At 64.9% G+C, this 27,959-nt stretch overlaps 2 protein-coding genes across 4 annotated transcripts; one reads left to right on the top strand and one right to left on the bottom strand.

Annotated features, from left to right (window-relative positions):
• The first annotated feature begins 5,377 nt into the window (after positions 1 to 5,377).
• Positions 5,378 to 16,065, top strand: Agxt (alanine--glyoxylate aminotransferase). Of its 2 annotated transcripts, XM_070002532.1 has the most exons (11): positions 5,383 to 5,671; positions 5,763 to 5,955; positions 6,577 to 6,641; positions 6,964 to 7,064; positions 8,957 to 9,027; positions 9,998 to 10,082; positions 10,489 to 10,584; positions 12,504 to 12,573; positions 14,993 to 15,088; positions 15,322 to 15,450; positions 15,739 to 16,065. In XM_070002532.1, exons 1-11 carry the CDS (start codon positions 5,444 to 5,446, stop codon positions 15,844 to 15,846), a joined length of 1,242 nt encoding a protein of 413 aa, XP_069858633.1. In that variant the 5' UTR covers positions 5,383 to 5,443; the 3' UTR covers positions 15,847 to 16,065. The 2 variants fall into 2 exon arrangements, with proteins under 2 accessions (XP_069858724.1, XP_069858633.1); XM_070002623.1 differs by lacking the exon at positions 10,489 to 10,584 and having other exon boundaries at positions 5,378 to 5,671.
• A 743-nt stretch (positions 16,066 to 16,808) lies between these two features.
• On the bottom strand, positions 16,809 to 26,680 carry Mab21l4 (mab-21 like 4). 2 transcript variants are annotated; one of them, XM_070019226.1, is made up of 5 exons: positions 26,167 to 26,680; positions 23,289 to 23,514; positions 21,983 to 22,136; positions 20,927 to 21,283; positions 16,809 to 19,935 (listed from the first exon to the last, which is right to left on the bottom strand). In XM_070019226.1, the coding sequence occupies exons 1-5, from the start codon at positions 26,678 to 26,680 to the stop codon at positions 19,843 to 19,845; spliced, it is 1,344 nt and encodes a 447-aa protein (XP_069875327.1). In that variant the 3' UTR covers positions 16,809 to 19,842. The 2 variants fall into 2 exon arrangements, with proteins under 2 accessions (XP_069875327.1, XP_069875415.1); XM_070019314.1 differs by lacking the exon at positions 26,167 to 26,680 and adding an exon at positions 24,120 to 24,334.
• Between the last annotated feature and the right edge of the window lie 1,279 nt (positions 26,681 to 27,959).

The raw sequence follows: 27,959 nt of genomic DNA, 5'->3' as shown, positions 1-27,959 counted from the left end.
ATGGACATTGCGGACTGTTTAACGTCCCCGAATTGGAAGCCGCCTAGGTGCCGGTCAGTAGAAGAATAGGAAAATGAAGCACACTGAGCTCCTAAACCCGGAACCCGAGCAGCCCGGAGAGACGCACTGTGTGTGCTAGGAATATTTTCTACCAGCATGCAGCTTGCTTAGTTTCTCTCTCTCTCTCTCTCTCTCTCTCTCTCTCTCTCTCTCTCTCTCTCTCTCTCTCTCTCTCTCTCTCTCTCTCTTTCTCTCTCTCTCTCTCTCTCTGTCTGCCAGTCTTGGAGCTTGAACTCAGGGCCTGGGCACTGTCCTGAGCTGCGTTTGCTCAAGGCTAGCACGCTACCACGTGAGCCACAGTGCCACTTCTGCCCTTTTCTGTGTATGTGGTGCTGAAGAATCGAACCCAGGGCTTCATGTGTGTGAGGCAAGCACTCCACCACTAAGCCACATTCCCAGCCCCTTAATGTTGTTTTTGATGAGCAACTTTCCAAATTTTTCTCTTATATCCATGCTTTCTTGGGTCCTCAGAAGTCTCTGTCCACAAGCTGTCCTCGATACCATGTTGTCCTCTGTCTCCCCTGCGTGAGCCCGGGCTGGCTGTGGCAGCTCTCCGCTCCCTGTCGAAGGCTCTGCTTGCTGCGTGGGTCTGCTTACGCTCCGTCTGTCCCATCGATCCCTTTGTCCTTCCCTGTGCAGACTCCACGGTGTTGATTACACAGATCCTCTGCAACATTTTGGAATTGAGGCCTCATGCAAAAGTTAGGAAAATACAAACATTTGCTAAACCTGGGGCTGGACACATGGGTCTTGAAACCTGTCAAAATACTTCTAAGCAACTCTCATTAAACCCGTCACGGGGGGTACTACAACCACAGCACCACCGTTCTACAAAGGACAGAATCAGTGTTACCATAAGTGCATCAGAAGCCACACGCTACTCTGTCATGGCTGACAGGACAGCGCTGGGGCCGGGCCTGCCTCCCACCTGCAAATGGGGAACAGGCCCCAGCAGAGGGCCTAGGAGTCGCTGAGGTGCCCCGGGCCCAGACACAGAGAGGCTCAATGTGCCCCAGAGCCTCTGGAGCCCGAGTTGGAGCCTAAGCTGGTCAGGACGAGCCCTGGGGCTCTGAGCAGGGCTTGAGTGGCAGCTGGGGACACAGCACCATCTACAGCAGGCTGCCGTCCGCCTCCTTAGGCAGCTCCAGTGTCCCGGCTCAGGCAGGGCCCCACTGGGCCCCACGCCGGGCTGTGGGGACGGCTTCTCTCCTGCCTCAGTTTCCCCATGTGTAACCCGGGAGCCTCTCCGGGACCAGGCTCCCACCCCTCAGCCTCTCGAGCTCCATCTGAGGCCCTGGAGGCGGCCCAGGTCGAGGGGACACTGCAGACCAGGCTGGCAGCAGATGCGGCTGGAATGGAATCCTTTCTTAGATCTTGGCAGCAGAGGGGCTGGCCTTGAGGAGGGAGTTGGGGATCAACGCCTCTGCCCCTTGTTGGTGAGAAGCGTGTGTGAGGGCAGCCAGGCCAGACCAGACCGCACCGCACGCCCAGCCTCTCCGGGGCCAGGCCGACATGGCTTCCCCAGGCCGGCCCGGCCCCTCCGCTCCCCAGGTACCATGGGGGAGGGGCACCGAGGGGAGGGGGGTCGGGACACACGGGCAGGAAGGAGGGGGAAGAGCTCAAAGAACGCCCAGAGCCGTGTCCTGGGACCCGTGGTCTAAGCCACCAGCTTGGAGACCAAGCAGCCTCCCCAGCACGGCTAGGAAAGAAGAGGTAAACTTGGGGCTCACCTGGACCAGCTCTGGGGAGCCGCAACAGCAGGGTGACCTGGGGTCCTCCCCATAGCACTGGGCTGTGTCCCCCTTGCAGGACTACACCATGGTCCTCCCTGCATAGTGGGATGAGGGGTGGGGCGGAGGATGAGGGGTGGGGGAAGAGGGGCGGGGGATGAGGGGTGGGGGATGAGGGGTGGAGGATGAGGGGCGGAGGATGAGGGGTGGGGGATGAGGGGTGGGGGATGAGGGGTGGGGGATGAGGGGTGGAGGATGAGGGGCGGAGGATGAGGGGTGGGGGATGAGGGGTGGGGGATGAGGGGTGGGGGATGAGGGGTGGGGGATGAGGGGTGGGGGATGAGGGGTGGGGGATGAGGGGTGGAGGATGAGGGGTGGGGGATGAGGGGTGGGGGATGAGGGGTGGAGGATGAGGGGTGGGGGATGAGGGATGGAGGATGAGGGGTGGAGGATGAGGGGCGGAGGATGAGGGGTGGGGGATGAGGGGTGGGGGATGAGGGGTGGGGGATGAGGGGTGGAGGATGAGGGGTGGGATGGGGGATGAGGGGTGGGGGATGAGGGGTGGAGGATGAGGGGTGGAGGATGAGGGATGGGGATGAGGGGTGGGGGATGAGGGATGGAGGATGAGGGGTGGGGGATGAGGGGTGGGATGGGGGATGAGGGGTGGGGGATGAGGGGTGGAGGATGAGGGGTGGAGGATGAGGGATGGGGATGAGGGGTGGGGGATGAGGGATGGAGGATGAGGGGTGGGGGATGAGGGGTGGGGGATGAGGGGTGGGGGATGAGGGGTGGAGGATGAGGGGTGGGGGATGAGGGGTGGGGGATGAGGGGTGGAGGATGAGGGGTGGGGGATGAGGGGTGGGGGATGAGGGGTGGGGGATGAGGGGTGGGGGATGAGGGGTGGAGGATGAGGGGTGGGGGATGAGGGGTGGGGGATGAGGGGTGGAGGATGAGGGATGGGGGATGAGGGGTGGAGGATGAGGGGTGGAGGATGAGGAGTGGAGGATGAGGGATGGGGGATGAGGGGTGGGGGATGAGGGGTGGAGGATGAGGGGTGGAGGATGAGGGATGGGGATGAGGGGTGGGATGGGGGATGAGGGGTGGAGGATGAGGGGTGGAGGATGAGGGATGGGGATGAGGGGTGGGGGATGAGGGGTGGGGGATGAGGGGTGGGGGATGAGGGGTGGGGGATGAGGGGTGGAGGATGAGGGGTGGGGGATGAGGAGTGGAGGATGAGGGATGGGGGATGAGGGGTGGAGGATGAGGAGTGGAGGATGAGGGATGGGGATGAGGGGTGGAGGATGAGGGATGGAGGATGAGGGGTGGGGGTGGGGATGAGGGATGGGGGTGGGGATGAGGGGTGAGGGGAATAGAGGCTGAGGGATGGGGGTGGAGGACCCTCAGAGCACTGGGCTGGAAGATTGAATGACGGCAGCGTGGCTGGGTCATTAGGCGGGTCTGAGCCCCACAGGCTCTCTGTCCAAACCTCCATCCGAGCCCTGAGCCCCAGGGCCCCTGGGTGCCTCTAATTCATTCCTGTGGGACAGGCTCAGTCCTCCTCCAAGCCGCTGCCTGGACCCTGCTTCCAGCCAAGGCCGAGGCCTGGGTCCTAGCCTGGCCCTGCTGCTGCCCCAGCCCAGAGCCCAGGGCCTGGAGCAACCACAGCCACGGGGCCACAGCCCCCACTTCCCCTGCTCCGGAAGCTTCCATTTGCAAATGCAGGTCTGGCAGGCTCCCCTGAGGCTGACTCTCCCCGCGGCCCCCAGGCCGGTGTGCCCCCTGCCTGCCCCGGCCTGGCCTGCTCACTGGAGGTCACGGCCACCAGGCTCCAAACTCCTCAAAGGCGGTCTCCGGGGCCCAGGCAGAGTGGGCCGCCCATGGTGTCCTTCCCTGGGCAGGGTCTGGGTTCTGCTGTCTCCATCCTTATGAAGTGCCCCCCGCCCCCAGGCCTGGTCCCCAGGCGGTGCAGACAGCGGGAGGGCATCGGTGGTCTAACCACTGACCGAGAGTCACGGGACGGCACTTCTCTCCACACAGCCTCCCACTCGGTCCACCCTGGCCTGCGGATGACGGCCCAGCTGCCATGGTCGAGAACTTAGAACCTTGAGCCACAGCATTCACTCTCCTTTAACGTCACTGTCCGGTTCTCCGATGCCCGCCCAGCCCACTGCCTGGAGGAAGAGTAGATTCTGGTCCTCCGAGTGAACCGGGGCAGCCCTGCAGCCAAGAGGTGGAGGGGAGCTGGGGAGTTCGAGCCTGACTGCGTCCCCTCCCCAGGGGCGGGGTGGGGGGGCTCCTCAGACCCGTGCCCCAGTAACGCCCCACACGGCCCGTCTGTTCAAGCAGCCGGGGGCTGAACTGCCTGGTGGTGGGGCCGGCTGGCAGAGGACATGGGTTTCTCCTCCCTCCTCTACCCAGGGCAGGATGGCAGGGTCAGGATGGAGACTGGCCTCTCCAGGGCCTCCCTCCTTAGTTGTAGAGCCCCCCTTCTCCAGCCTCCTCCCGTAGTCACCCCGCTGTCCAAGGCTGGGCCCCAGCCACACCGGGTTAGAACCTGCCCTCCTGATCTTGTTTAACCTGATTGCCGCCTCTTCAGTGTCTCCACAGGCAGCCTTGTTCTTAGGTCCTGGAGCGGGGCCTCTGTGATGACAGAGCCCGTTTACCACCCATACCGGTGGGTGGCGTCTCCCCGGCCTCTGTGTCTGTGATCCACGGGCTCTCGGCTGGTGGCGTCCAGGACTCGATGGGCCTCAGCTTCACACGGACGGGCACCGCCTGGGCAGACCTTGGCCCAGTCCTGCCTGTCCACGTGGCCTCGGGTGTCCTGGAGGCTGCTCTCCCTGGTCCTGTGTCTCCCTGAGTCTGCATGCTTTCTGTTTCATTCATGACCATTTGTTCCCACGTGACCAGTACAAAGGATTGTCAACAGTGATGGTGAATAAACCAAACAGGCTAACAAACAGCGTGCCAGCATGGCAGAGCAGGGACCAAGCTGTCAGCACCGAGGGCGGGGAATGTGGACCTGACAGCCAGAGAGTTCATCCAATCACACGTTTCCCAGAGCGGAAACAAAGCCGACAGGACTGAAGGTGTGGTTCAATGATGACTGAAGGCCCCGAAAGAACAGTGCGAATGCCCGAAGACAGATGAAGAGGCAGCGTCTCAAGAAGCTGGAAGGTGTTTGAGGGACGACGGCATGAGTGTAAAGCAGCATCTTTGTAATGACGGTGCCTTTTCAGGCTGTGAGTGCCCGGTTCACGGTGCAGGCCTCTGCCGGGCAAACCACTGTAATTAAAGTGTGCTGTGATATGTAACAACTCAGAGGTAGGACAGAGTTGAAATATTTAGTCAGAAAAAGCGCGAGGGGCCCTGGACCACCATATCCGATCAGTCCGAGACCCTTTCAGAAGCACCTTTCACACCGCAGTCCAGCAGGCCACTGGCTGCGGCCAAGGCTGGGAGGAGCAAGTGGACGCCTCTCCACGCTGTTTATCTTTGACCGGAGTCCAAAGGCTCCGCTCCCCGAGGTGAGGCTCGGTATCTGGGCCGTGCATTCTGGCAGCAGGATAAACATGGATGGGGGTTTAAATGACCTGTGGGCAGGGCCCTATCCACCAGGCTGGCCTCTGAGTCCAGCGCAGGGCCCGCTGGGAATGCTCCGGGCACTGACCAAGGCCAGTGTGCCCTGGGCCCCGCGCAGCAGGCTGGATTGCAGCATGGCCTCCTATCCGCTGCTGGTGCGGCCCCCTGACGCCCTCCGCAGACCGCTCCACGTCCCCAGCCGGCTTCTGCTGGGGCCGGGCCCCTCTAACCTGCAGCCTCGGGTCCAGGCGGCTGGCCGACTGCCCGTGATCGGCCACATGCACAAGGAGATGTTCCAGGTAAGTCTCTCGGGCAGGTGGGCCCCCACTGGGGGTGCCCACGGCGGGGCAGGGCCGGGCAGCAGCTCTGATTCCCGTGCCCACCTCCTAGATCATGGACGACATCAAACAGGGCATCCAGTATGTGTTCCAGACCAAGAATGCCCTCACGCTGGCGGTCAGCGGCTCCGGACACTGCGCCCTGGAGACCGCCCTGTTCAACCTCCTGGAGCCTGGGGACTCTTTCCTGGTCGGGGTGAACGGCATCTGGGGACAGCGAGCCGCAGAGATTGGAGAGCGCATCGGTAAGGGAGACGGGCTGTGTGTGGCCCGGCGTGGCCCTGCATGGCCTTCTGGGACATAGGTGTCCCTCACTCCATAGACGCTGGCCTGTCCGTCCCAGCGGTGCCCCTGTGTCCTCCAGCACCCCACCCCCAGCCCACTGTGCCCCTCGGCCCCCCATCCCACCCCCCCACCCCCTCCTCCGGCAGGCGTCAGGGCTCCAGGGGACCCGGACCCCAATGGGCCAGCTCCATGCGGCAGCGTACAGCAGCCCTCTGTTCCCCCTGGGCTCCGGGAATTCGGGATAGCTATTTCTGAGAGAGGGAGGGGGTGTGGGAAGGGCCCCTCGTCTGGAGAGCCGGGCGCGGCTGAGCCGCAGGACAGGACAGGATCCCAGGGGCTGGCCCTCCTCGAAATCCCAGAGCCATGCACCCGCCCAGTGGCGGGCATGGACACGGTAACCCAGCAGGGTTCCCTGGGGAGGACCGCTACCAGACTGGCAGCCACCGTGGCTTTGAGGACTGCCTGCCACCATCCCAAGTGCCATGCTGGGGTGGGGCGCTGGCCGGCTGCGGGGGGGGGCTCCTCTCCCTGGTCAGCCTCCTCCAGTCTGCACAGTTTTAAAGGGAAAACTCTCTCCCCAGGAGCCAGAGTGCATCCGTTGCTCAAGGAGCCTGGAGACTGCTACACACTGCAGGAGGTGGAGGAGGTATGCCCCGAGCGGGGGGGGGGGGGGGGTGACAACCCCACAGGGGTGAGGCTGTGGGGGCCCACAGCCCTCTCCAGCATCTAGGACTGGCCATAGGAGGACATGCCGGTGCCCGGCAGGGGACCGTGGGCCCAGGCAGCACTTTCCTGTCCGATCCTTCTTCTTGGCAAAAGCCCCCTCCCGGGGGGGCGGGGCACACCAGCTGTCCGGGCCAGCCCGCACCGCCACAGGCTCTGAGCGCCTCCCGCTCGCACTGGACCCTCGGGCCGGCCTGGGGCGGCGGACGGGGCAGGGGACCCATGGCCGGCCGTCTGCCCCTCAGGGCCTGGCCCAGCACAGGCCGGCGCTGCTGTTCCTCACCCACGGGGAGTCATCCAGCGGGGTGATGCAGCCCCTGGACGGCTTCGGAGAGCTCTGCCAGCGGTGAGTCCCGCCCTGGGCGGTGTGGAGCCCCACAGGCCTCTCCTGCCCAACGAGGGAGCAGGGGGCCCAGCGGCCTCCTGGCCCCACCCGCCCGGCCTCTGTCACCGGGCCTGAGCTGGAGCCAGCCCCTCCCACTTGAAGAGGAAGCCGGCCCCCCGCACCCCCCCACCCCCCACCCCCGTGCCTGGGGACAGGACCAGGTGGTCCACACCCGCGGGTCCATGACCAGGCACCGCCTGCTGTGTTCACCCCAGGGCCTGCAGTGGCCTCCGGAGCGGCCCTGCCCTCTGGGCCCTCCTCCAGCCCCGCCCCGGGTGGGGGCTCTGGGGACCCTCCCTGTGACGGTCCCTGTGTCCCAGCACAGCCAGTGCAGCTGACCACAGGACCGGAGAGAAGCTCCGTGGCCAGGGAGGGGAGCCATGGCGGAGCCCCGCCGAGGGGACCCACCCATGGCCCACCACAGGCCCAGTCGGACTTCTGGCCCCTCCCCACAGGCACCAGGATCGGGAGGGAGCGGGCAGAGGAGGGCAGGTTCCTGTGGGTCCTCGTCCTCCCTTGCCTCTACTTCCCGCCAGGCGGCCCAGCCCCATGGCTGCTGGCTCTGTGCTACCAGGACACCAGCACCCAACCTCCCGGACTGGCCTCCAGGGGGAAACGGGGATTGTGACACCTTGGAAGCCCCAGTACTCATACCTGCCCAGTACCCATGTCTGCTCAGTACCCACACTGCCCAGTACCCACACTGCCCACTATCCATGCCTGCCCACTACCCATGCTGCCCAGTACCCACGCCTTCTCAGTACCCACACCTGCTCAGTACCCACACCTGCCCAGTACCCACGCCTGCCCAGTACCTACACCTGCCCAGTACCCATGCCTGCTCAGTACCCACACTGCCCAGTACCCACGCCTGCCCAGTACCCACACCTGCTCAGTACCCACACCCGCTCAGTACCCACACCCGCTTAGTACCCACACCTGCTCAGTACCCACACCTGCCCAGTACCCACACCCGCTCAGTACCCACACCCGCTCAGTACCCACACCTGCTTAGTATCCACACCTGCTCAGTACCCACACCTGCCCAGTACCCACACCTGCACAGTACCTACGCCTGCCCAGTACCCACACCTGCCCAGTACCCACACCCGCTCAGTACCCACACCTGCCCAGTACCCACACCCCCTCAGTACCCACACCTGCCCAGTACCCACACCCGCTCAGTACCCACACCTGCCCAGTACCCATGCTGCCCAGTACCCACACCTGCTCAGTACCCATGCCTGCCCAGTACCACACCTGCCCAGTACCCACACCTGCCCAGTACCCACACCCGCTCAGTACCCACACCCGCTTAGTATCCACACCTGCCCAGTACCCACACCTGCTCAGTACCTACGCCTGCACAATATCCACACCTGCTCAGTACCCATACCTGCCCAGTACCTACGCCTGCCCAGTATCCACACCTGCTCAGTACCACACCTGCCCACACTAGTCCAGGTCCACAGCTGCTCAGTACCACACTAATCTAGGTCCACAGCTGCTCAGTACCACACTAGTCCAGGCCCACAGCTGCTCAGTACCACACCTGCCCACACTAGTCCAGGTCACAGCTGCTCAGTACCACCCTGCTCACACTAGTCCAGGCCCACAGCTGCTCAGTACCACATCTGCCCACACTAGTCCAGGCCCACAGCTGCTCAGTACCACCCTGCTCACACTAGTCCAGGTCACAGCTGCTCAGTACCACACCTACTCACACTAGTCCAGGCTTGGGGAGCCCAGCCAGGAAGGAAGACTCTGACAACATTTGGACAGAGCAGCTCTGTGGAGGAGGGAGCCACACCCTCTCCCTTCCTTGCTGCATTCAGCCGCCCATATCTTCTCAGGTACCAGTGCCTGCTCCTTGTGGATGCTGTGGCATCCCTTGGTGGGGTCCCCATCTACATGGACCAGCAAGGTAGGGGGGCCTGTACCCAAGCCCTGCCCCCACCCCCCTACACCTGAGCCCTGCCTCTGCTCCATGATCACCTCCCCTGTCCCCATGATCACCTCCCCTGATCCCATGATCACCTCCCCTGATCCCATGATCACCTCCCCTGACCCCATGATCACCTCACCTGACTCCATGATCACCTCCCCTGACCCCATAATCACCTGCCCTGTCCCCATGATCACCTCCCCTGACCCCATGATCACTTCCCCTGTCCCCCATGATCACCTCCCCTGACCCCATGATCACCTCCCCTGTCCCCATGATCACCTCCCCTGACCCCATGATCACCTCCCCTGACTCCATGATCACCTCCCATGACCCCATGATCACCTCCCCTGACCCCATGATCACCTGCCCTGTCCCCATGATCACCTCCCCTGACCCCATGATCACCTCCCCTGACCCCATGATCACCTGCCCTGACCCCATGATCACCTCCCCTGACCCCATGATCACCTCCCCTGACCCCATGATCACCTCCCCTGACCCCATGATCACCTGCCCTGTCCCCATGATCACCTCCCCTGACCCCATGATCACCTCCCCTGACCCCATGATCACCTCCCCTGACCCCATGACCACCTGCCCTGACCCCATGATCACCTCCCCTGACCCCATGATCACCTCCCCTGACCCCATGATCACCTCCCCTGACCCCATGATCACCTGCCCTGACCCCATGATCACCTCCCCTGACCCCATGATCACCTCCCCTGACCCCATGATCACCTCCCCTGACCCCATGACCACCTGCCCTGACCCCATGATCACCTCCCCTGACCCCATGATCACCTCCCCTGACCCCATGATCACCTCCCCTGACCCCATGATCACCTCCCCTGACCCCCATGATCACTTCCCCTGACCCCATGAGCACCTCCCCTGACCCCATGGTCACCTCCCTGACCCCATGACCACCTCCCCTCTGTCCCAGGCATTGATGTTCTGTATTCCGGCTCCCAGAAGGTCCTGAATGGCCCCCCAGGACTCTCCCTCATCTCCTTCAGCAGCAAGGCCAAGTGAGCAGCCAGGCCGGAGGGCTCGGGTGGGACCTCTGGGTCAGCCCCACCCTGGCCCTGCTCCACCTCCTGGAATTGGCACAGAGCCCTCCACTCTGCAGTGCCACTGTCACCACAGGGCCGAGTCCCGACCCTGAACCAGCCTGGGTGGGGTCAGAGGGAGGCTGGGTGATGGGCGATAGGCCTTCCAGACCGAGCCTCGGTTTCCCTCTGTCTCCTCGGGTGGGTTGATGTGACCAATGCAGCAGACCCTTTGGACTGTAGATGGTGGTCACCGGGGTGGCTTGTGGGACGAGCCAGGACACAAACGTGGGGCCAGCCTGAGCTTGTGACGCAGGACAGCCCTGAAGGCTGAGCTGCGCCCTCGGACGGTTTCACCCCGTTTCCCTACCCCCCCCCTCACCAGGTGCAAGGTCTCTACCCGGAAGACCAAGCCCTTCTCCTTCTACATGGACATCATGTGTCTGGCCAACCTGTGGGGCTGTGATGATAAACCTAGGATGTGAGCGGGGGGAGAAGGAGGGGGCTGAGAGGGGGGGATGGGAGGCAGGGAAGGGGGCTGGGAGGGGGGATGGGAGGCAGGGGAGGTGGGTGGAGGGTGGGATGGGAGGCAGGGGAGGGGGCTGGGAGGGGGGCTGGGAGGCAGGGGAGGGGGCTGGGAGGGGGGATGGGAGGCAGGGGAGGGGGCTGGGAGGGGGTGGGATGGGAGGCAGGGGAGGTGGGTGGAGGGTGGGATGGGAGGCAGGGAAGGGGGCTGGGAGGGGGTGGGATGGGAGGCAGGGGAGGTGGGTGGAGGGTGGGATGGGAGGCAGGGGAGGTGGGTGGAGGGTGGGATGGGAGGCAGGGGAGGGGGCTGGGAGGGGGGATGGGAGGCAGGGGAGGGGGCTGGGAGGGTGGGATGGGAGGCAGGGGAGGTGGGTGGAGGGTGGGATGGGAGGCAGGGGAGGTGGGTGGGGGTGGGATGGGAGGCAGGGGAGGTGGGTGGAGGGTGGGATGGGAGGCAGGGGAGGTGGGTGGAGGGTGGGATGGGAGGCAGGGGAGGTGGGTGGGGGTGGGATGGGAGGCAGGGGAGGTGGGTGGAGGGTGGGATGGGAGGCAGGGGAGGGGGCTGGGAGGGGGGATGGGAGGCAGGGGAGGGGGCTGGGAGGGGGGATGGGAGGCAGGGGAGGTGGGTGGAGGGTGGGATGGGAGGCAGGGGAGGTGGGTGGAGGGTGGGATGGGAGGCAGGGGAGGTGGGTGGAGGGTGGGATGGGAGGCAGGGGAGGGGGCTGGGAGGGGGGATGGGAGGCAGGGGAGGTGGGTGGAGGGTGGGATGGGAGGCAGGGGAGGTGGGTGGAGGGTGGGATGGGAGGCAGGGGAGGTGGGTGGAGGGTGGGATGGGAGGCAGGGGAGGTGGGTGGAGGGTGGGATGGGAGGCAGGGGAGGGGGCTGGGAGGGGGGATGGGAGGCAGGGGAGGGGGCTGGGAGGGGGGATGGGAGGCAGGGGAGGTGGGTGGAGGGTGGGATGGGAGGCAGGGGAGGTGGGTGGAGGGTGGGATGGGAGGCAGGGGAGGTGGGTGGAGGGTGGGATGGGAGGCAGGGGAGGGGGCTGGGAGGGGGGATGGGAGGCAGGGGAGGTGGGTGGAGGGTGGGATGGGAGGCAGGGGAGGTGGGTGGAGGGTGGGATGGGAGGCAGGGGAGGTGGGTGGAGGGTGGGATGGGAGGCAGGGGAGGTGGGTGGGGGTGGGATGGGAGGCAGGGGAGGTGGGTGGGGGTGGGATGGGAGGCAGGGGAGGTGGGTGGAGGGTGGGATGGGAGGCAGGGGAGGTGGGTGGGGGTGGGATGGGAGGCAGGGGAGGTGGGTGGGGGTGGGATGGGGTGGGGGCCACGTCAGCCTCACGACCGCCTGTCAGCAGATGGTGTCTGTCAGCAAAGGGTCCCCCCTTTCTGCCCCCACCCCCGGGTTCCTCCTATAACAGCCATCTCTGGCTCCATCTGTCACCTGACCTGGAGGCCCAGGTCCCGCGAGGAGCCCCCACCGCCCTGCCACAGCCCTGTCCTCCATGGCCCTTTGCACCTGGGTTTGCTACACCTTCCCTTGCAGGTCTCGCTCAGGAGAAAGTAAATCAGGGATCTGTGAGGCAACCTAACTCATCACAAAGCCCCATGTGTCCCCCAGGGGCCCTAGCCTAGCGCACAGAGTCTGCGCGGGCTGCTCGGGGACTTGGGCTGTTGGGGGTCAGCTCTGAGCTCTCCTGTGCCGGCCCCGCATGGGCCTTCCCTCCCCAGCGAGGAGCGGCCCTGCCCTGGGTGTGGGACCCTGATACTAGACAGGGCTCCTGGGGAGGAGCCGGCCGAGGCCAGAACTGCACTGCTGGGCGGGACAGCGTGGTCTGTCACCCCACGCACGCGGCACAGACATGGACCCCTCCTGTCTCCCAGGTACCATCACACCGTGCCCGTCACTGGCTTGTTCTGCCTGAGGGAGAGCCTGGCACTGGTGGTAGAGCAGGTGAAGGCGGGGCCTGGGCCTGGCCAGGGGCGGGGCGGGGGTGGGGCCTGGGCCTGGCCAGGGGCGGGGCAGGGGCGGAGGGAGGGGGGCGGGGGGGGGTAGGGACCAGGCAGAGACAGGTCTGGGCCTGGCCAGGGACAGGGCAGGGGCCAGGCAGGGATGGGGCAGGGGCAGGGCAGGGGCGGGGCAGTGATGGGGCAGGGGCAGGGCAGGGTGGGGCGGGAGCGGGCAGCGTACCCCCTTCCCCCCCTAGGCCTCTTTCCCTTCTGTGTCCTCAAACTGTACTGGTTAATGGGACAAAATGGTTCCCCAAGGACAGGGAGACTGGTTGGTTTGCAGAAGGACAAACCCTGGGCGGGGAGAGCAGAGCAGGGCAGACGGACAGATCAGACCTGGTGCGGGTGCTTCCCGCCCTGTGCCCTGTCTCCCCTGAGCTGTGAGCCACGCTGAGGAAGGAAGCATGCGAGTGGGGGCGGGCTGCAGGGCGGGCACACCGCCCGTGCCCGGTCAGTGAGGCCTGAGAGAGCACTGCAGGCTGAGCACCCAGAACCAGTGGAAATCCCAGCTCGGGCCTGAGAGAGCACTGCAGGCTGAGCGCCCAGAACCAGTGGAAATCCCAGCTCGGGGCTGTGAGGTCCACGTCCACGGTGGCATTGGTGAAGGCCTGCAGGCTCCATGTTTCAAAACACGTCTGAAGGTTTCACGTGGGCCGAGAGGTAGACACAGCCCGCCAGCTTTCACTAGAAAGCGTTCCCACCCACCGTCAGACACCGGCCCCCTCCGCCGTGACCCCCTCCACCACACCCCTGCTGCGGGCCCTTGCCAGTGCTGCTGCTGGGGACAGTTCCATTCGAGGACAGAGACAGCCAGACACCTCACCCCTGAGGGCCAGAGGAGGGGTGCACAGAAAGGCGCATCAGCGTCCAGGGCAGTGCCCAGGTCAGGCGAAGCTAGCTTGAAGCCAGGCCGGGTAAGTGGTGGCTATGGTGGTGGTAGTGTCCAGTGGAAAGTCCACTTCCCAGACACAGGAGGTCAAGGGGCCGGACATCCTGAGCAGAACGTCCAACACCAAATCTGGTGAGCCTCTGCCCACCTTCCTTCAGGTCCTGACATCCACAGGGGGCAGGGAGATGGCGAGGCCCCGAGAGGGGGCCACTGCACCCCCCCCCCGGTGTCCATGCATCACGCCTCCACGGAGGGCTGGGCTAGACAACGCTGGACGGGGTGTGTGTGTGTGTGTGTGTGCGTGTGCATGTGTCTGTGTGAGGGCTGGGCTAGACAAAGCTGGATGGTGTGTGTGTGTGTGTGTGTGTGTGTGCACATGTCTGTGAGGGCTGGGCTAGACAAAGCTGGACAGTGTGCGTGCGTGTGTGTGTGTACATGTCTGTGTGAGGGCTGGGCTAGACAACGCTGGATGGTGTGTGTGTGTGTGTGTGTGTGTGTGTGCGTGAACACATGTCTGTGAGGGCTGGGCTAGACAAAGCTGGATGGTGTGTGTGTGTGTACACATGTCTGTGCACAGATGTCCATGTGCATCCCCTGAGCTCTCCCAGCTCCTCAGTGTGTGTGTGTTTGTGTGTACACGTGTCTGTGCACAGATGTCCATGTGCATCCCCTGAGCTCTCCCAGCTCCTCAGTGTGTGTGTGTGTGTGTACACATGTCTGTGCACAGATGTCCATGTGCATCCCCTGAGTTCTCCCAGCTCCTCAGTGTGTGTGTGTGTGTGTACACATGTCTGTGCACAGATGTCCATGTTCATCCCCTGAGCTCTCCCAGCTCCTCAGTGTGTGTGTGTTTGTGTGTACACGTGTCTGTGCACAGATGTCCGTGTGCATCCCCTGAGCTCTCCAAGCTCCTCAGTGTGTGTGTGTGTTTGTGTGTACATGTGTCTGTGCACAGATGTACATGTTCATCCCCTGAGCTCTCCCAGCTCCTCAGTGTGTGTGTGTGTTTGTGTGTACACGTGTCTGTGCACAGATGTCCATGTGCATCCCCTGAGCTCTCCCAGCTCCTCAGTGTGTGTGTGTGTGTGTATACACGTGTCTGTGCACAGATGTCCATGTGCATCCCCTAGCTCTCCTAGCTCCTCAGTGTGTGTGTGTGTGTACACGTGTCTGTGCACAGGTGTCTGTGTTCATCCCCTGAGCTCTCCCAGCTCCTCAGTGTGTGTGTGTGTGTGTACACATGTCTGTGCACAGATGTCCGTGTGCATCCCCTGAGCTCTCCCAGCTCCTCAGTGTGTGTGTGTGTGTATACACATGTCTGTGCACAGGTGTCCGTGTGCATCCCCTAGCTCTCCCAGCTGCTGCCCAGTGTCGGCCAGGCCCCACACCGGGGCTCCGGTGTGGTAGGTGGCTGGGGCCCACTGCCGACCCAGGTGGAGCGGCCGTGGGTCAGGCTGCGCCCGCCTCCCCACAGGGCCTGGAGACCTGCTGGAGGCAGCACCGCCTGGCCTCGGCCTACCTGCACTCGCAGCTGCAGGAGCTGGGCCTGCAGCTCTTCGTGAAGGACCCGGTGAGGGGTGGGGTCAGGGGTCACAGGGGGGCTGCGGGGGGCCGGGGGGCCAGGCTCCCGGAGCCCAGGGAGGAGGTCTGCTGGAGGCCCCTCCGGGGCCCCGTGGGCAGCCATCAGTAAGATGGCACCTGCTGTCCCTGGAGCCTGAAACCAGGGCGGGGCGGGTGGACGGGGCGGGTGGACGGGGCGGGAGGCCTGGGCAGGGCCGCAGGCTGAGCTGGCACTTCCTGCAGGCCATCCGGCTCCACACGGTCACCACGGTGGCCGTGCCCCCCGGCTACAGCTGGAGGGACATCACCGACTACTTGATGGACCACTACAGCATCGAGATCACCGGCGGCCTCGGGCCCTCTCTGGGGAAGGTGAGCCGGCTCTGCCCGGGTCTGCGCCGGCCAGCAGAGGGCCTGGTCAGCCGCAGGAATGGACAGTCGGACAGCCACCGGTCCCACCGGAGCGGCCCTCCCCACAGCCAGGCTGGAAACGCAGGCCTGATTCCACCCACCGTACAGGAGTCTGCCTGCACCAGGCTCTCCACTTCCCCTCCGGTCACCGGCTGGGCTGACCGGCCCCGGCCCCGGCCCCGGCCCACCCCGCGCCTGCCCTCTGACCTAGGACAGAGGCTGACGCCTGCCACCACGTGCGCCCACCAGGTGCTGCGGATCGGCCTGATGGGCTGCAACGCCACCCAGGAGAACGTGGACCGCGTGGCCAAGGCCCTGCGGGAGGCGCTGCGGCGCTGCCCCCAGCGCAAGCTGTGACCCCCAGCGCGCCCCGGGGGAGCCCACGGACGGCGCGAGGCCCGCAGACACAGGCTGGGAGAGGCCCGTCCCGCCGGGCACCGCGGGCAGGGCAGGGCGGGGCAGCCTCTCCCCACACGTGGAACCTTCTGGAATAGGGCCCACAGTGCCTCCCGCAGGAGCCCCCGTCCTCCCAGGACACGGGTGCCTCTCAGCACCCAATAAAGGGCCGGCCCGCCATCTCCTCTTCTCTCGTGTGGACGGTTGGGGGGATCTGTATGTACCCTGCCCAATTCAGGGAGCCTACGTGGTTACTGTCACCTCACTCTGTCTCCAGATGACACACCCCAAAACACATCCTCACATGCCACCTTGAGGAAGCCCTGGAACTCAGATGGACACCCGCGAGTCCGTGACCCTGGCCAGGTGCTGACCAGGCCCTGGCCCTGGGCCCTGTCCTCAAGCGGGTGGCTGAGGGGGCCCCTGGCCCCCGACACCCCCCCTGCTGGGCTGCACTGACCTCTTACCCCTCTCCTCTGGTCCGCAAAGCTTGGTCCAGGTGCCTCCTGGTCCACGTGGTACCAGGGAGTGCCCGGGGCAGCCCCCCACGGCCAGGGCCCCCGCCCTCTGCCCCTAAAGATCCCGGGGTCCACGTCAGCCCACGTGTGCATGGAGGTGGGCTCCATCCCTGTCCTGGCCTTAGGTTGGGCTCTGAACTAGCGGTCCACCGTGACCAGAAGAGATGGGCCTGAGGGTCACCTAGGCCCGGTCCCAGTGGTCCAGGGGCGGGCCGGGGCGGGCGAGGGGCTCCTGGAGAGGGGCCTGGAAGGTAGGGGCCTCACGCAATCTGGCCCTGTCTTGCTTGGGTCTCCCAAAAGCAGACACGGAGGCTAGAATTCAAGTGCAAGCAGTCTGTGTGTGAGAGGACCCAGGGTTCACCCTGGGGGGGTGCTGCCAGTCCCACCACTGGAACCCCACGTCCCCATCAGCTCTGAGCTAGCAGAGGGCTCTGCTGCTTCCGGTGTCCCGGTGTCTCCAACCTCCACACACAGCGCCGTCCACCTGTCCTGCTGCTGCCAGGACCCCATCCTGCGGGGAACATTCCGGTCTGTCCCTTCATCTGGGGTGGACGGGCACCTAGACAGTGCCCGGCTCGAGGCATGATGATTTGGGGCTGCCACCGACTCCCTGCTTCAAGGCTTTGTGTGGCTGTGTGTGCTGGTTTTCCTTGGGTCACAATGAGGAGTGTGAATTGGGGTTTCTCGGCTGACCTGGCTGACACGATTCCACGCACCCCTCGTGGAAGTTTGGGTGGTGATTTTTGTCTCGCAGGCATAAACACACCTGGTGTGCATTTCTCCAGTCATTCGTGGTGTCCACTATCTTTTCACGTGCTCCTTCACAGTTGCTTGTGTTTCTCTTCTGAGACATGTCAGTGCAAACATGTCGCTCATGGTATTTGGATTTTCACCTGTTGTTGTAGTTCCTGAGAGTTCTTTCCTGTATGCTAGATCTGTTATCTGTGGCTGGAGTATTTTCTCCTCTCTGTAGTAAAACTATTCACCTTCCTAATGGTGTCTCCAAAGAGCAGACATTTTAGCTTCTGGGCAGAGTCTTTCTTATCCATGGGTTTTCTTGTATATCCTGCGCTCTCTGTGCCTCTCCCTCCTATCCCCAGATAGCAAAGAACCTGCCTGTTTCCCTTACTACGTTGTGGTGCAGATCTGAGCTCCCTTGCATTAATTGTCCTTGGAGTATGAACGGGATCAAAGTACACGTTTCCATAGCGATATCCACTTAGCTGTTCTAGCAACATCTGTTAAACATAAGTCACCTCTCTGCTCAATTGACCTGCCAACTTGTTGGAAATCCATTGTCTAAATAGTCGTGGTGTGTCTAGCCCTCCGCTCTGTTCCAGGCCTATGCTGTCCCTGTGCAAGCCTGCGTGTGGCGGTTGTGGAAGTTCTGGGAGGAAGAACTGTAAATACACAATCATCGTCTCCCTCACAGACTGTCCTGGCCTGGTCCTGTGAACTTCCCTGCAGGCTGGCTTCATCTTGTCTGCTTCTGTGAACTGGCCTGCTGGAGCTCCATGTGGTAAGGGCAGTGGAAATGACCCCATATTGAAAACTCCGGATCATGAATGCAGGTGGTTTTAAGCAAGGTCCCTAGTTTTCAGCGTAGGGCCCTTGCATGCACCTTTCATTAGATTTATTCCTAGCTGCTTTCTACATTCTTCTCTAGATATTTATAAATGAGTATCATAAAAAGCAGGTATTTTCATTTCCACTTACTCTAAATAAACGTGTGTGTGTGTGTGTGTGTGTGTGTGTGTGTGTGTGTGTGTGTGTGATTCTTGCTAGTAGTTTCTCTAGATTTCTTTCTGACCACCCTATGCACACTTGGGGTGAGTGTGTCTGTGTGTGCCACTGTCCAGGGCCAGCTGAATGATAGTGTCACCAAATCTTCTACACCCTAGATCTGGGTCACCTCCTGTCACCCACCATGGCCCCCCTTGATTCCCGCCGGGCTCAGCTTGGTGGGCTAGCCTGTGATTCCCGCCGGGCTCAGCTTGGTGGGCTAGCCTGTGATTCCCGCCGGGCTCAGCTTGGTGGGCTAGCCTGTGATTCCCGCCGGGCTCAGCTTGGTGGGCTAGCCTGTGGACCCAACCTCATGCTCTTCTACTGCACCCTGATGAGGTGAGTTTGCCTTTCTGGGTTGTTTGGCTGAGGAGTAGCGATGGCTTCTTGCCCTTTACTACATCAGAACTCTCAGTTCTGCTCAGGAAGTCCATCCTCAGCCGTGCTGAGCACCGAGGAGGTGGTCAGAGGGCCATGGTGCTCCGGTCTGTGTGACTCCCGTGGACTGAGCGCCCTCTCCCGCGGTCCTCCGGTCTGTGTGACTCTGACTGAGCATCCTCTCCCGTGGTCCTCCCGTCTGTGACTCCCGTGGACTGAGCGCCCTCTCCCGCGGTCCTCCGGTCTGTGTGACTCCTGCAGGCTGAGCGCCCTCTCCCGTGGTCCTCCGGTCTGTGTAACTCCTGCAGGCTGAGCGCCCTCTCCCGCGGTCCTCCGGTCTGTGTGACTCCCGTGGACTGAGCGCCCTCTCCCGCCGTCCTCCGGTCTGTGTGACTCCTGCAGGCTGAGCGCCCTCTCACAGCTGTGGCATCTCTGGACTCGTGTTGATGTCGGCCCAGGTGCTTGCACGGCCTTGGAAGGCCCTGCCAAGCGGCTGCTTTCCTTGTGTGACTATGCAGGCCATCAGTGCCCAGGATGGAGCCACTGCCTCCCCTGAGCCCGGGGACTGCTGTAGCCTGGGGGCTGAGGAGTCGATGATGGGCAAAGATGATGGAGAAGGGAAAATGCTCACTGGAGCCAGGTGCCGGAGCCTCGCCCCTGCGGTCCTAGCTACTCAGGAGGCTCGCGTCTGAGGATCACGATTCAGGGCCAGCCTGGCGGAAAAGTTCACTAGCTTCCTGTCTCCAAAGTTACCATAAAAAAAGACAGGGCTGGGGGCATGGTTCCAGCGGTAGAATGGCAGCCTAGCGTGAGGCCCTGAGTTGAACCCCCTGTGTATATATTATATATGATCACATATTACACAGGCCAGGGACCCTCTGCTCACTTCAGTGTCCTCTGAACGAGGAGGTGGGGACACCTGAGCAGGGTCGCCCCAGGGGACGGGAGGTCTGAGCGGTCCCCTGCACATGAGCATCTACTGCTCTCGGATTCTGCACACAGAAGGTAGACGCTGCTCCTTGGGTGTCCTGGGACTTTACTGCATTGGAGATGGGGCAGAGCGTTTTGTCTGCAGGGCCATGCAGCACACAGGGCCCAGCCTCCGGGTCCAGCTCCCACGGACACAGCTGCACCCCAGGCCTCCCCTGGATGGGCAGCTGCCGGAGCGGGTGCGGACAGCCCCTCGGGCCCTCACAGCCGTCCTGGGGACAGAGTCCCTCCACCACAGCTTTTCCTCATGCCCACGATGCCCAGGGAGAGCCGAGGTGAACGGCCCGGCTCAGTTCTCCTTGCCGCCCAGGGCCTTGGTCTTCAGGAAGACGCTCTGCATGGCGGAGACGCGGTCCTTGTCCGTGATGTTGAAAACCTGGAACTGAGGCAAGCCGAGAGAGGTCACCGTGCAGGACAGGCCGAGAGACCACCACCCAGAACACAGCCCCCGCCATGGGATTTGTGCCCAGAACACAGCCCCTGACATGGGATTTGTGCCCAGAACACAGCCCCCCGCCATGGGATTTGTGCCCAGAACACAGCCCCCCGCCATGGGATTTGTGCCCAGAACATAGCCCCTGACATGGACATCTGCACTCAGAACGCAGCCCCCCGACATGGGGTCTGTGCCCAGAACACAGCCCCTGACACGGACATCTGCGCTCAGAACGCAGCCCCATGACCTGACATGGCCCCCTGACCCTGGCATCCACCTGGATGAGCCCCGCCCCTCTCAAAGCAGCTTGTACACCGTCCCTAGCACAGGCCTGACAGAGGATGCCCCACCAGGTGTCCCGTCCCCAGCCCTGCCCACCCAGGTCGGCTGAGAGCGGGGAGCAGCCCCATGCCTTGCTGCTGACAGGTGGGCAGTTCTCCAATGGCCGCAGGGCAGGAGGCCGGCAGGCGGACCTCGTAGCAAGGCTGGGGAAGCACCAGGCCTCGATGCCGCTGGGCCTACAGGGGAAGCTGGCCAGACAACGCCAGGCGTCCCTGGAGGAGGTGGCGTTTGCCGAATGGGAGGACGAGGACTGGCCTTGTCAGGGGCGGCTGGCAGAGCCGCCGGGCACCCCAACAGCACGCCAGGGGCAGTGTCCTAGATGCACGGCTGCGGGAGTCCACAGGGGCGCTGGGAGCGGCCCCTCCATGAGGGTGGGCGGGGCAGCGTCTGAGTATTTGGTGAATGTGGTTTGGGGATCTGTGGCGGTCTCCGACACGCTGCCCTGTGCCTGGCCCATGGACCCCACCACCGTGTCCTTCCTCCTCCCTTCAGAGGACTGACCCTACCTCAGCCGTCCTTGGGGGTGGCGGGGTGCCGGGCTGGGACTCCACCCCTCCCCGATCTGCCGGCGGGTCCGCCCTGCTGGCTGCCCTACCTTGTCCAGCAGGACATCGAAGTAGGCGGTGGTCCAGCAGGAAGGGTCACTGGCAGGCAGCTGCAGAAGTTCCTTGACCCCGTGGCAGAGGCGCGGCGGGGGGCCCCGGCCCAGGTGAGTGGCATGGATACGCAGGGACCCCTCGGGCCGGCTGGCAAAGGTCTCCACGCGCTGGTAGAGGGCGCCGAGGTCCAGGCCGCTGCCCTGCAGCAGGTTGCTCCCGGGGTGGAGGAAGTGGGGCAGGCTCCGGGTGGCCAGGCAGCAGAGCAGCACCACCAGCAGGCGGTACACAGCCCCCTGCAGCTCCGCCCAGTCCTCGGGGGCGGGGAAGAGGGCCGAGGCCCACAGCAGCACGGTCTACGGGACAGCGGGTCAGGCCTGTGGGCAGCGACCGGACCCGCCCACTGGATGCCCACCTGATCTGTGCCCAGCCTGCTCCCTCCAACCCCAGCCCTCCCACGCCCAGGCACTGGGCCCTGTCCATCTGCTGACCCAATCTCCTTGGCCTCTGCTCCTCCATCCCCTCGGGGACTCCCTTCCACTGCCTTCCCCAAGTGAAGCCCAAGCCTCTCTCAGGGCCTCGAGGCTCCGTCTCCTCTGGGCCTGCCCCCTGACCCTCCATCAGATCCTTCTTGCTCTGAGCCCACCCCAGGGGCCGCCCGGGGGCATTGGACCCTCCTTCCTCCTGCCAGGGCCCTGGCCATTGCTTAGCTACAATTCTGCCTCCTCAGCTTCTCCCTCCATCGGCCCCAGCTCCTCTCCACTCCGCTTGGGGACTGGAGCCGGCACGCCTCAGACACGAATGTCCGCTGGCAGCCAGCCTGCCCACCTCAGGGGTCGCCTGCTTTCACAGGGGCTCAACCCAACCGTGCCCCAGGGCCTGTAAACGGCAAATGCCAGCCTCCCCTGCCGGAGGATGGCCCTCCCGGGAGTGATCTGGACCCCTGTGACTGCCCCGCTGGTGGTCAGTGGTGTGAGGGACAGGTCCAGGCCCGCTGGGTCACAGGCCGGGCAACTGAGGCAGAGCAGGGTGGTGCCCGCTGCTCCCACACTTACCTTCAGGTGGTCAAAGGTCAGGCCCGGGCTCCGGCCGCCGCCTCTCCAGCTCTCCAGGTTCACCCGGTCGAGGATGGAGAGGCTGTCCAGCCGGTGGCCCCGGAGAGACCCCAGCTCTCCAAGCAGCCGCGTGAGCAGGTGCTCGGTGGAGACCCTGGAAGCCGGACCCACCGGTCAGGTCTGGAGCCTCCGGAGAAAGGAGAGCCCTGCTTCTGTGGCTCCCCACTACCAAAGGCCCGGGGCCCCACGGGAGTGCGCGCTCCCGGGCAGCGGCCGTGAGGCGCGTGGCCTGTGCTCTGGTCCCAGCCCTCCCCCTGCTCCCGGGCGCTGTGAACGTGTTTTCCTGGGCAGAGTACAGAGGGGGCGGCGGGACCCCCGGGCACGCGGCACCTCTCAGACCCACACGCTCGGGTGGCAGTACTTGGACCCTGGGCAGGAGTCAGGGAGCCCTGGCTTCACCCAGAACCCACTGACAAAGACAAGACAAGCCCACAGTCAGCCCAGCTGCCGGTGCCCAGAGCAGGGGCGCCAAACACGGTGCTGACCGCGAGCCCGCTGAGCCGACCTAGGGGAGACACATCCATGCCCGTGGGCGGCCAGCCCCGCACCCAGGGCCTGCACGGGACAGCGCCGTGGCCAAGGCCGCCTTGTATTTACTCGCTCTTTGCCTCCCTGGGCAGGCAGGGGTCCCGCAGCCAGTTCCGTGTGAAGTGGGGGGCTCTGCTGGGGTGCCCGCCAGGACGCGTGAGCAGACCCGATCCGTCACCCGGGCCAGGCCGCAGGCCCTGGCTTGTGGCGGCAGACCAGCCCCGATGGCTCATCCCTAGCCCTTGGTATGGATCTCAAGGGGACTCAGCCCCGGCCACTTCCTCTAGGAGACACTGACTCTCGGGGTGACGGGACCGAGCCTGGGGCCCCACAGAGGGACACCTGGAGGCCAGGGCTCGGCCTGCCCAGTCTCACAGGAAGAGTGCTGCAAGTCGGGAGGGGAGCTCAGGACTCCTCCCCCCCGGGGACCGAGGACAGCTCTGCCACATCTGCTGTCCCCTTGCAGCCAGGCAAGCGGGCCCGGTCACCAGGGGCTACCCTGCGGCCCTCCACACCGGGCCCTTCACCGCTGCCACCCTGTGTCGGAGGGCACAGGGTGCACCTGTGCCAGGGGATGCTGAGCCCCGCTGTGAGGAGACCATCTGGGTCCTGAGTCCCGACGCCCCAACGCCTCCGCAGGGCGCCGAGGGGGCAGGGGACCTGCAGCTCCGTTCCTCTGCCGCCTCCCGGAACCCCGGAGCCCAGGAGTGGCGTCTACCTCCAGTGCTGGGCGCTGGCCGGCACCAGGTCCACCCCGTGGCTGACGAGCCTTCTCCAGGCACCCTCGGGAAATCCAGACGCCAAGCGGGCCCCGTCCAGCCCGGGGGCCCCACGCCGCGTCCTGACCACAGGTACAACGCGGAAGCCGATCCTCCTCCAGCCACTGGACACCAGCAGGGACAGGTGAAGCTGACCGTCCTTCAGGCTGGCCACACTCAGCGATCCTGTGGGACATCAGGCCAGATGCCTCACCCCTGCGCCCGACCCTGCCCCCGCCTCACCCCTGCTCCCCACCCTGCCCCCGCCTCACCCCTGCTCCCCACCCTGCCCCCGCCTCACCCCTGCTCCCCACCCTGCCCCCGCCTCACCCCTGCTCCCCACCCTGCCCCCGCCTCACCCCTGCTCCCCACCCTGCCCCCGCCTCACCCCTGCTCCCCACCCTGCCCCCGCCTCACCCCTGCTCCCCACCCTGCCCCCGCCTCACCCCTGCTCCCCACCCTGCCCCCGCCTCACCCCTGCTCCCCACCCTGCCCCTGCCTACCCCTGCTCCCCACCCTACCCCTGCCTCACCCCTGCTCCCCACCCTGCCCCCGCCTCACCCCTGCGCCCCACCCTGCCCCCGCCTCACCCCTGCTCCCCACCCTGCCCCTGCCTCACCCCTGCTCCCCACCCTGCCCCTGCCTACCCCTGCTCCCCACCCTGCCTCTACCTCACCCCTGCACCCCACTCTGCCTCTACCTCACCCCTGCACCCCACTCTGCCCCACCTCACCCCTGCTCCCCACCCTGTCCCTGCCTCACCCCTGCTCCCCACCCTGCCCCTACCTCACCCCTGCTGTGTCCAGCGTCCATCTGTTTTCACCCTGACTTTGCTCAAGGTGACCTCATTTCTGAGGCATTCTGATGGAGAGGACTCAGCCTGGCACCCGAATTCTAACGCAGACCTTAGACTACCCGGAACGAGATGCCCTGGGGACGGCAGGCTGGGAGCTGAGTGTCCAGGGCCTTCTGGCCTTCTACCCAGCGTCCTCCTCCTTTAAAACAGTGCCAGAGTGAGGGTGGAGGCGTCCTGAAGCACAGCCACCCCACAGGCCAGCTGGGCACCGGCCCCTCCTCCCCACAGCCCTATCCAGCCAGGGCGGGGCGTGGCCAGGCAGGACGAAGGCAGCTGCGCCCCAAGCAGCTCAGGCGCAGCTCTCATGAGGGTCTTCCTAGCCAGTGAGCCTGGGGTGGAGCCTCAGCTCCGCTGCCGTGGGGCCTGGGCAGGGCACCTGGGCCCACCGTCTCCACACAGCTGCTCTGGGGCCCCCGCCTGGGCCTCTCCCTCCCACACAAGTCTCAGGTTCCCTAGCAGTGGGGGATAAGGGGTCCTGTACCCCTCCAACCCACAGGAGCCTCAGTTTCCCCGGCTGTGCAGTCGGGGGCTCCCTCGCCCCTCTCTGCTCAGAGCGCCTCGGTGGCCTGGCTGGTCTCCTGCCTCCTGTGGAAGGGCTTGGAAGGTGGCCAGCCCCGGCTGTGCTCACCTGGCCCCGGAGCCCCAGCTGGTCCCACCGGTTCCAAGGTGGGAGCAGCTGACCACAGTCACCCTAGTTTCGTGCCTCCCTGCTAAGGTAGGTGTTGGCAGCAATGCCCGGAATCTTCCGAAGACAGCTCTGCCCCGGCAGCGGGCTGGCAGCGGGGCCGAGGAGGGGGTCAGGCCCCAGGGCGAGGGAGGGCTTCCAGCCTGCATGGGTTGGCCTCCGGGGCCCTCCTGCTTTCCCCAGCGGGGGTCCAGCCGGGGGCAGCTGGGGGCTGCAGACGCAGAGCCAGGTGGGAGCGGCCAGGTTTGCCAAGAAGAAGCTGGACATGGCTTTGCCACGTCCGCTCAGTAATGAGAAGGTTCCAGAGGTGCCTGGATTGATAAGTGCCCCAGGGGGTGAGGAGCAGAAGCCAGTGGGTGACGGTCTCCAGGGTCAGAGGTCGGCCGCCTGCCCAGGACACCCATGGGCCCTCAGACGCTCCTCCTGGTACTGGCCATCCGTCTGGAAGCCCCAGGACTTGCAAGATCCTGGAACCAGCAGCAGGGTACCAGGACTGAGTGCCAGGCTGGGGCTCTGGGGCTCCCTCACCCCAGGACCGAGCAGGCCTGCCCGCCTGGCAGCGGAGGACTGTGGGTACAGTCAGAGCAGAGCCGCGCACTCGGGTGGGCAGGCACCCGCGGGGTGGAAAGGACCAGGACGGTGGCTGGAGACGGCAAGTCCCGGGAGGAGCGGCTGTGTGGCCCCATGCCCGCTCCTGCAGCGGAAGCAGGACACGCTGCTCCCTCCCGGTGCCCTGTGACTGGGAAGAGGGGCTCCGTCCTGTGTCCCCTGTCCTGGCCCCACAGCCTGCACCCACCCTTCCGGCACTTCCCTGCCCCCGGGCCCAGGCCCCCAATCCCATGAACAAGACCTCCCGGAGACACGAGGCCAGCACCCAGCCTCAGAGCCCGGTGCCCGAGTGGGGGCCGCAGTGTGGCCGCTGGCCCTGGGACACCTGCTAGTAACATAGCCATACATCGAAACAGACACATGCACACGTCTGTATGCGCACACACATGGATTCCATGTGTGTACACCCAGATCCACACACACACACACACACTTGTACAGCTACTCCCTATGCATTCACACACCTGCACACACACAATGGGCAGGCACACCTCTGTGCACAGAGTGTGTGCACATGCACACACACGTATACCCACACAGCACACACACGGCACACACCACACAGCACACACCCACACACAACTATACAGCACACATACACACGTGACACACAGCCACACAGCACACACACACACGGTGCCCGCTCACACAGCTCACGTGTGTGTGTGTGTGCCGACACGTGTGCTACCTGGCGGGATGAGGCCCTGGTGCCTGCAGTGCACAATGGCTGCCACCAGAAGGTCCTTCAGGACGCGCAGGACCTTGCTTGGGACGATGTGTCCGCAGCACCGGGTGCCGGTCTCCGGGGCGGCGCTGAACACGTCTGCGGTCATCCAGGGCTCCAGGCCGGCCACGCCCCGGGGGACGCCCAGGCAGCAGAGTGCGGGGCCGGCCCGCGGCGCGGCGGCTCCCAGGCCCTCGATCAGGAGGCCCTCGGCGTCCACCCGCAGGGGCACCTCCATGTCCAGCGGCTCCTCCGAGGAGCGCAGCGCGAACTGCCGGGCCTCCGGGTCGCGGGAATAGTCGACGAGGAAGCGGGGGTCCAGGGCGTGCACGCGCTCCAGCGCGGCCAGCAGCGTGTTCTCCGCGCGCTGGTAGTCCTGGATGCGAGCGGCCTCCCGAGAGCGGATGGCCAGCAGGTAGTGCTGCCACAGACACACCTGCTGGGCCGGGGCCGGGCCCGGAGCGCCGGGGCCGGGCATCCTGAGCGCAGACCGCGGGGCAGGCCAGTGCCCACGGGGCCGCTCTGCGGGCCGGTGTCTGCCGGTGAGCAGCAGGCCGGCGGCGGGCAGGGCTCAGCTGCCCCAGGAGTGGATTCGAGCTGGCTCTGCGCAGCAGGTTAAATAGCTGAACTGGGGCCGGGGCCTTTGAAGTGGAGGTGAGTCAGCCGCAGCAATTAGGCATGACCCAGGGGCTGTCCCGGGAGTCGGCGGCCGGCCGGCTTCCTCTCTCGATCCTTCCTCCTGCCTCCCTCAGCAGAGCCCCAACCTGAGGCCCAAGGTACAGTGGCGTGTCACGGTCGGGCTGCAGTGTCCCTGGAGTTTCCCCTGACCCCATCCTGACGGCCGCTTAGCAGGGCCTCTGCATGCAGGGCCTTCCTGCCCCAGCCTCCCCGCTGGGAGAAGTGGGGTCCACTACTGACCACCCACGTGCCCCCCCGTCCTGTGGCTCAGGTGAGGAAGGCAAGGGCGTCCAGGCCCCCGTGAGGGGCTGTGGCTCTCTGAGGCTTCCTGGAAAGCAAGGAGCCTGAGGCCCGGCCTCTGCTTTGAGAGGTGGCCGGGAGTCCACTGCCTAGGACTCTGCCGTCCACCCTGCCTAGGACCCTCAGGTTGCCCACCCTGCCCCACTGGCCTCTTGTCTGAGAGGGGCTGGCACCCACCTGGCCTCGGAGCAGCTCTGGGGAGACCAACTTCTGGTTCCGCCTCACCAGCCCGCACCTGCCGGGCTCTGCACCTGCCGGGCCCTGCTCTCCCTCCCCCCTGCACGTCCCAGCCGGCCCCCGGGAGCCGCCCCCGCCGACCCTTGGCCGCTGCTGGTGGCCGGCTGTGTGCAGAGGGAGCTCACCGCTGGAGTGTTTGCACACACAGACACCGCAGCCTGCCGCCCTGCGGCACCCATGCCTGGTTCGGGCCCCGGGGCCTCCACGGAGCCACGGCCACCTGGTGGGGGAGAGGCGGGCACGGCTTCCTGCTGCGTGGAAATCCTCCACGAGGTGCAGCTCTGAGAACAGGCTTCCGTCTCCTAGAGCCTCCCGGGTCCCGTGGGCTGCCTTCCTCTCTGCCCCTCCGTGGCTGCAGTGGCTTGGCGCCCTCAGACGCCCCCCCAGCTGCCCTCGCCGGGGCCCAGAGCACTGAGGGAGGCGCCCTGACACCTGTTGCGGCCTACGGGCTGGGTGGCCACGCCCTGGCCTAGCAAGCTGGCCCTGTGTTCTCTTGGTTGTCTCCTGGAGACCAGCCACGCCGGCGCACCTCGAGCCCCGGG

Source organism: Dipodomys merriami, unplaced genomic scaffold, assembly GCF_024711535.1.
Source record: "Dipodomys merriami isolate MVZ:Mamm:240054 unplaced genomic scaffold, mDipMer1.0.p SCAF_1, whole genome shotgun sequence".
NCBI classification, from domain to species: domain Eukaryota; kingdom Metazoa; phylum Chordata; class Mammalia; order Rodentia; family Heteromyidae; genus Dipodomys; species Dipodomys merriami.
This window is presented reverse-complemented; position numbering and strand designations above follow the sequence as displayed.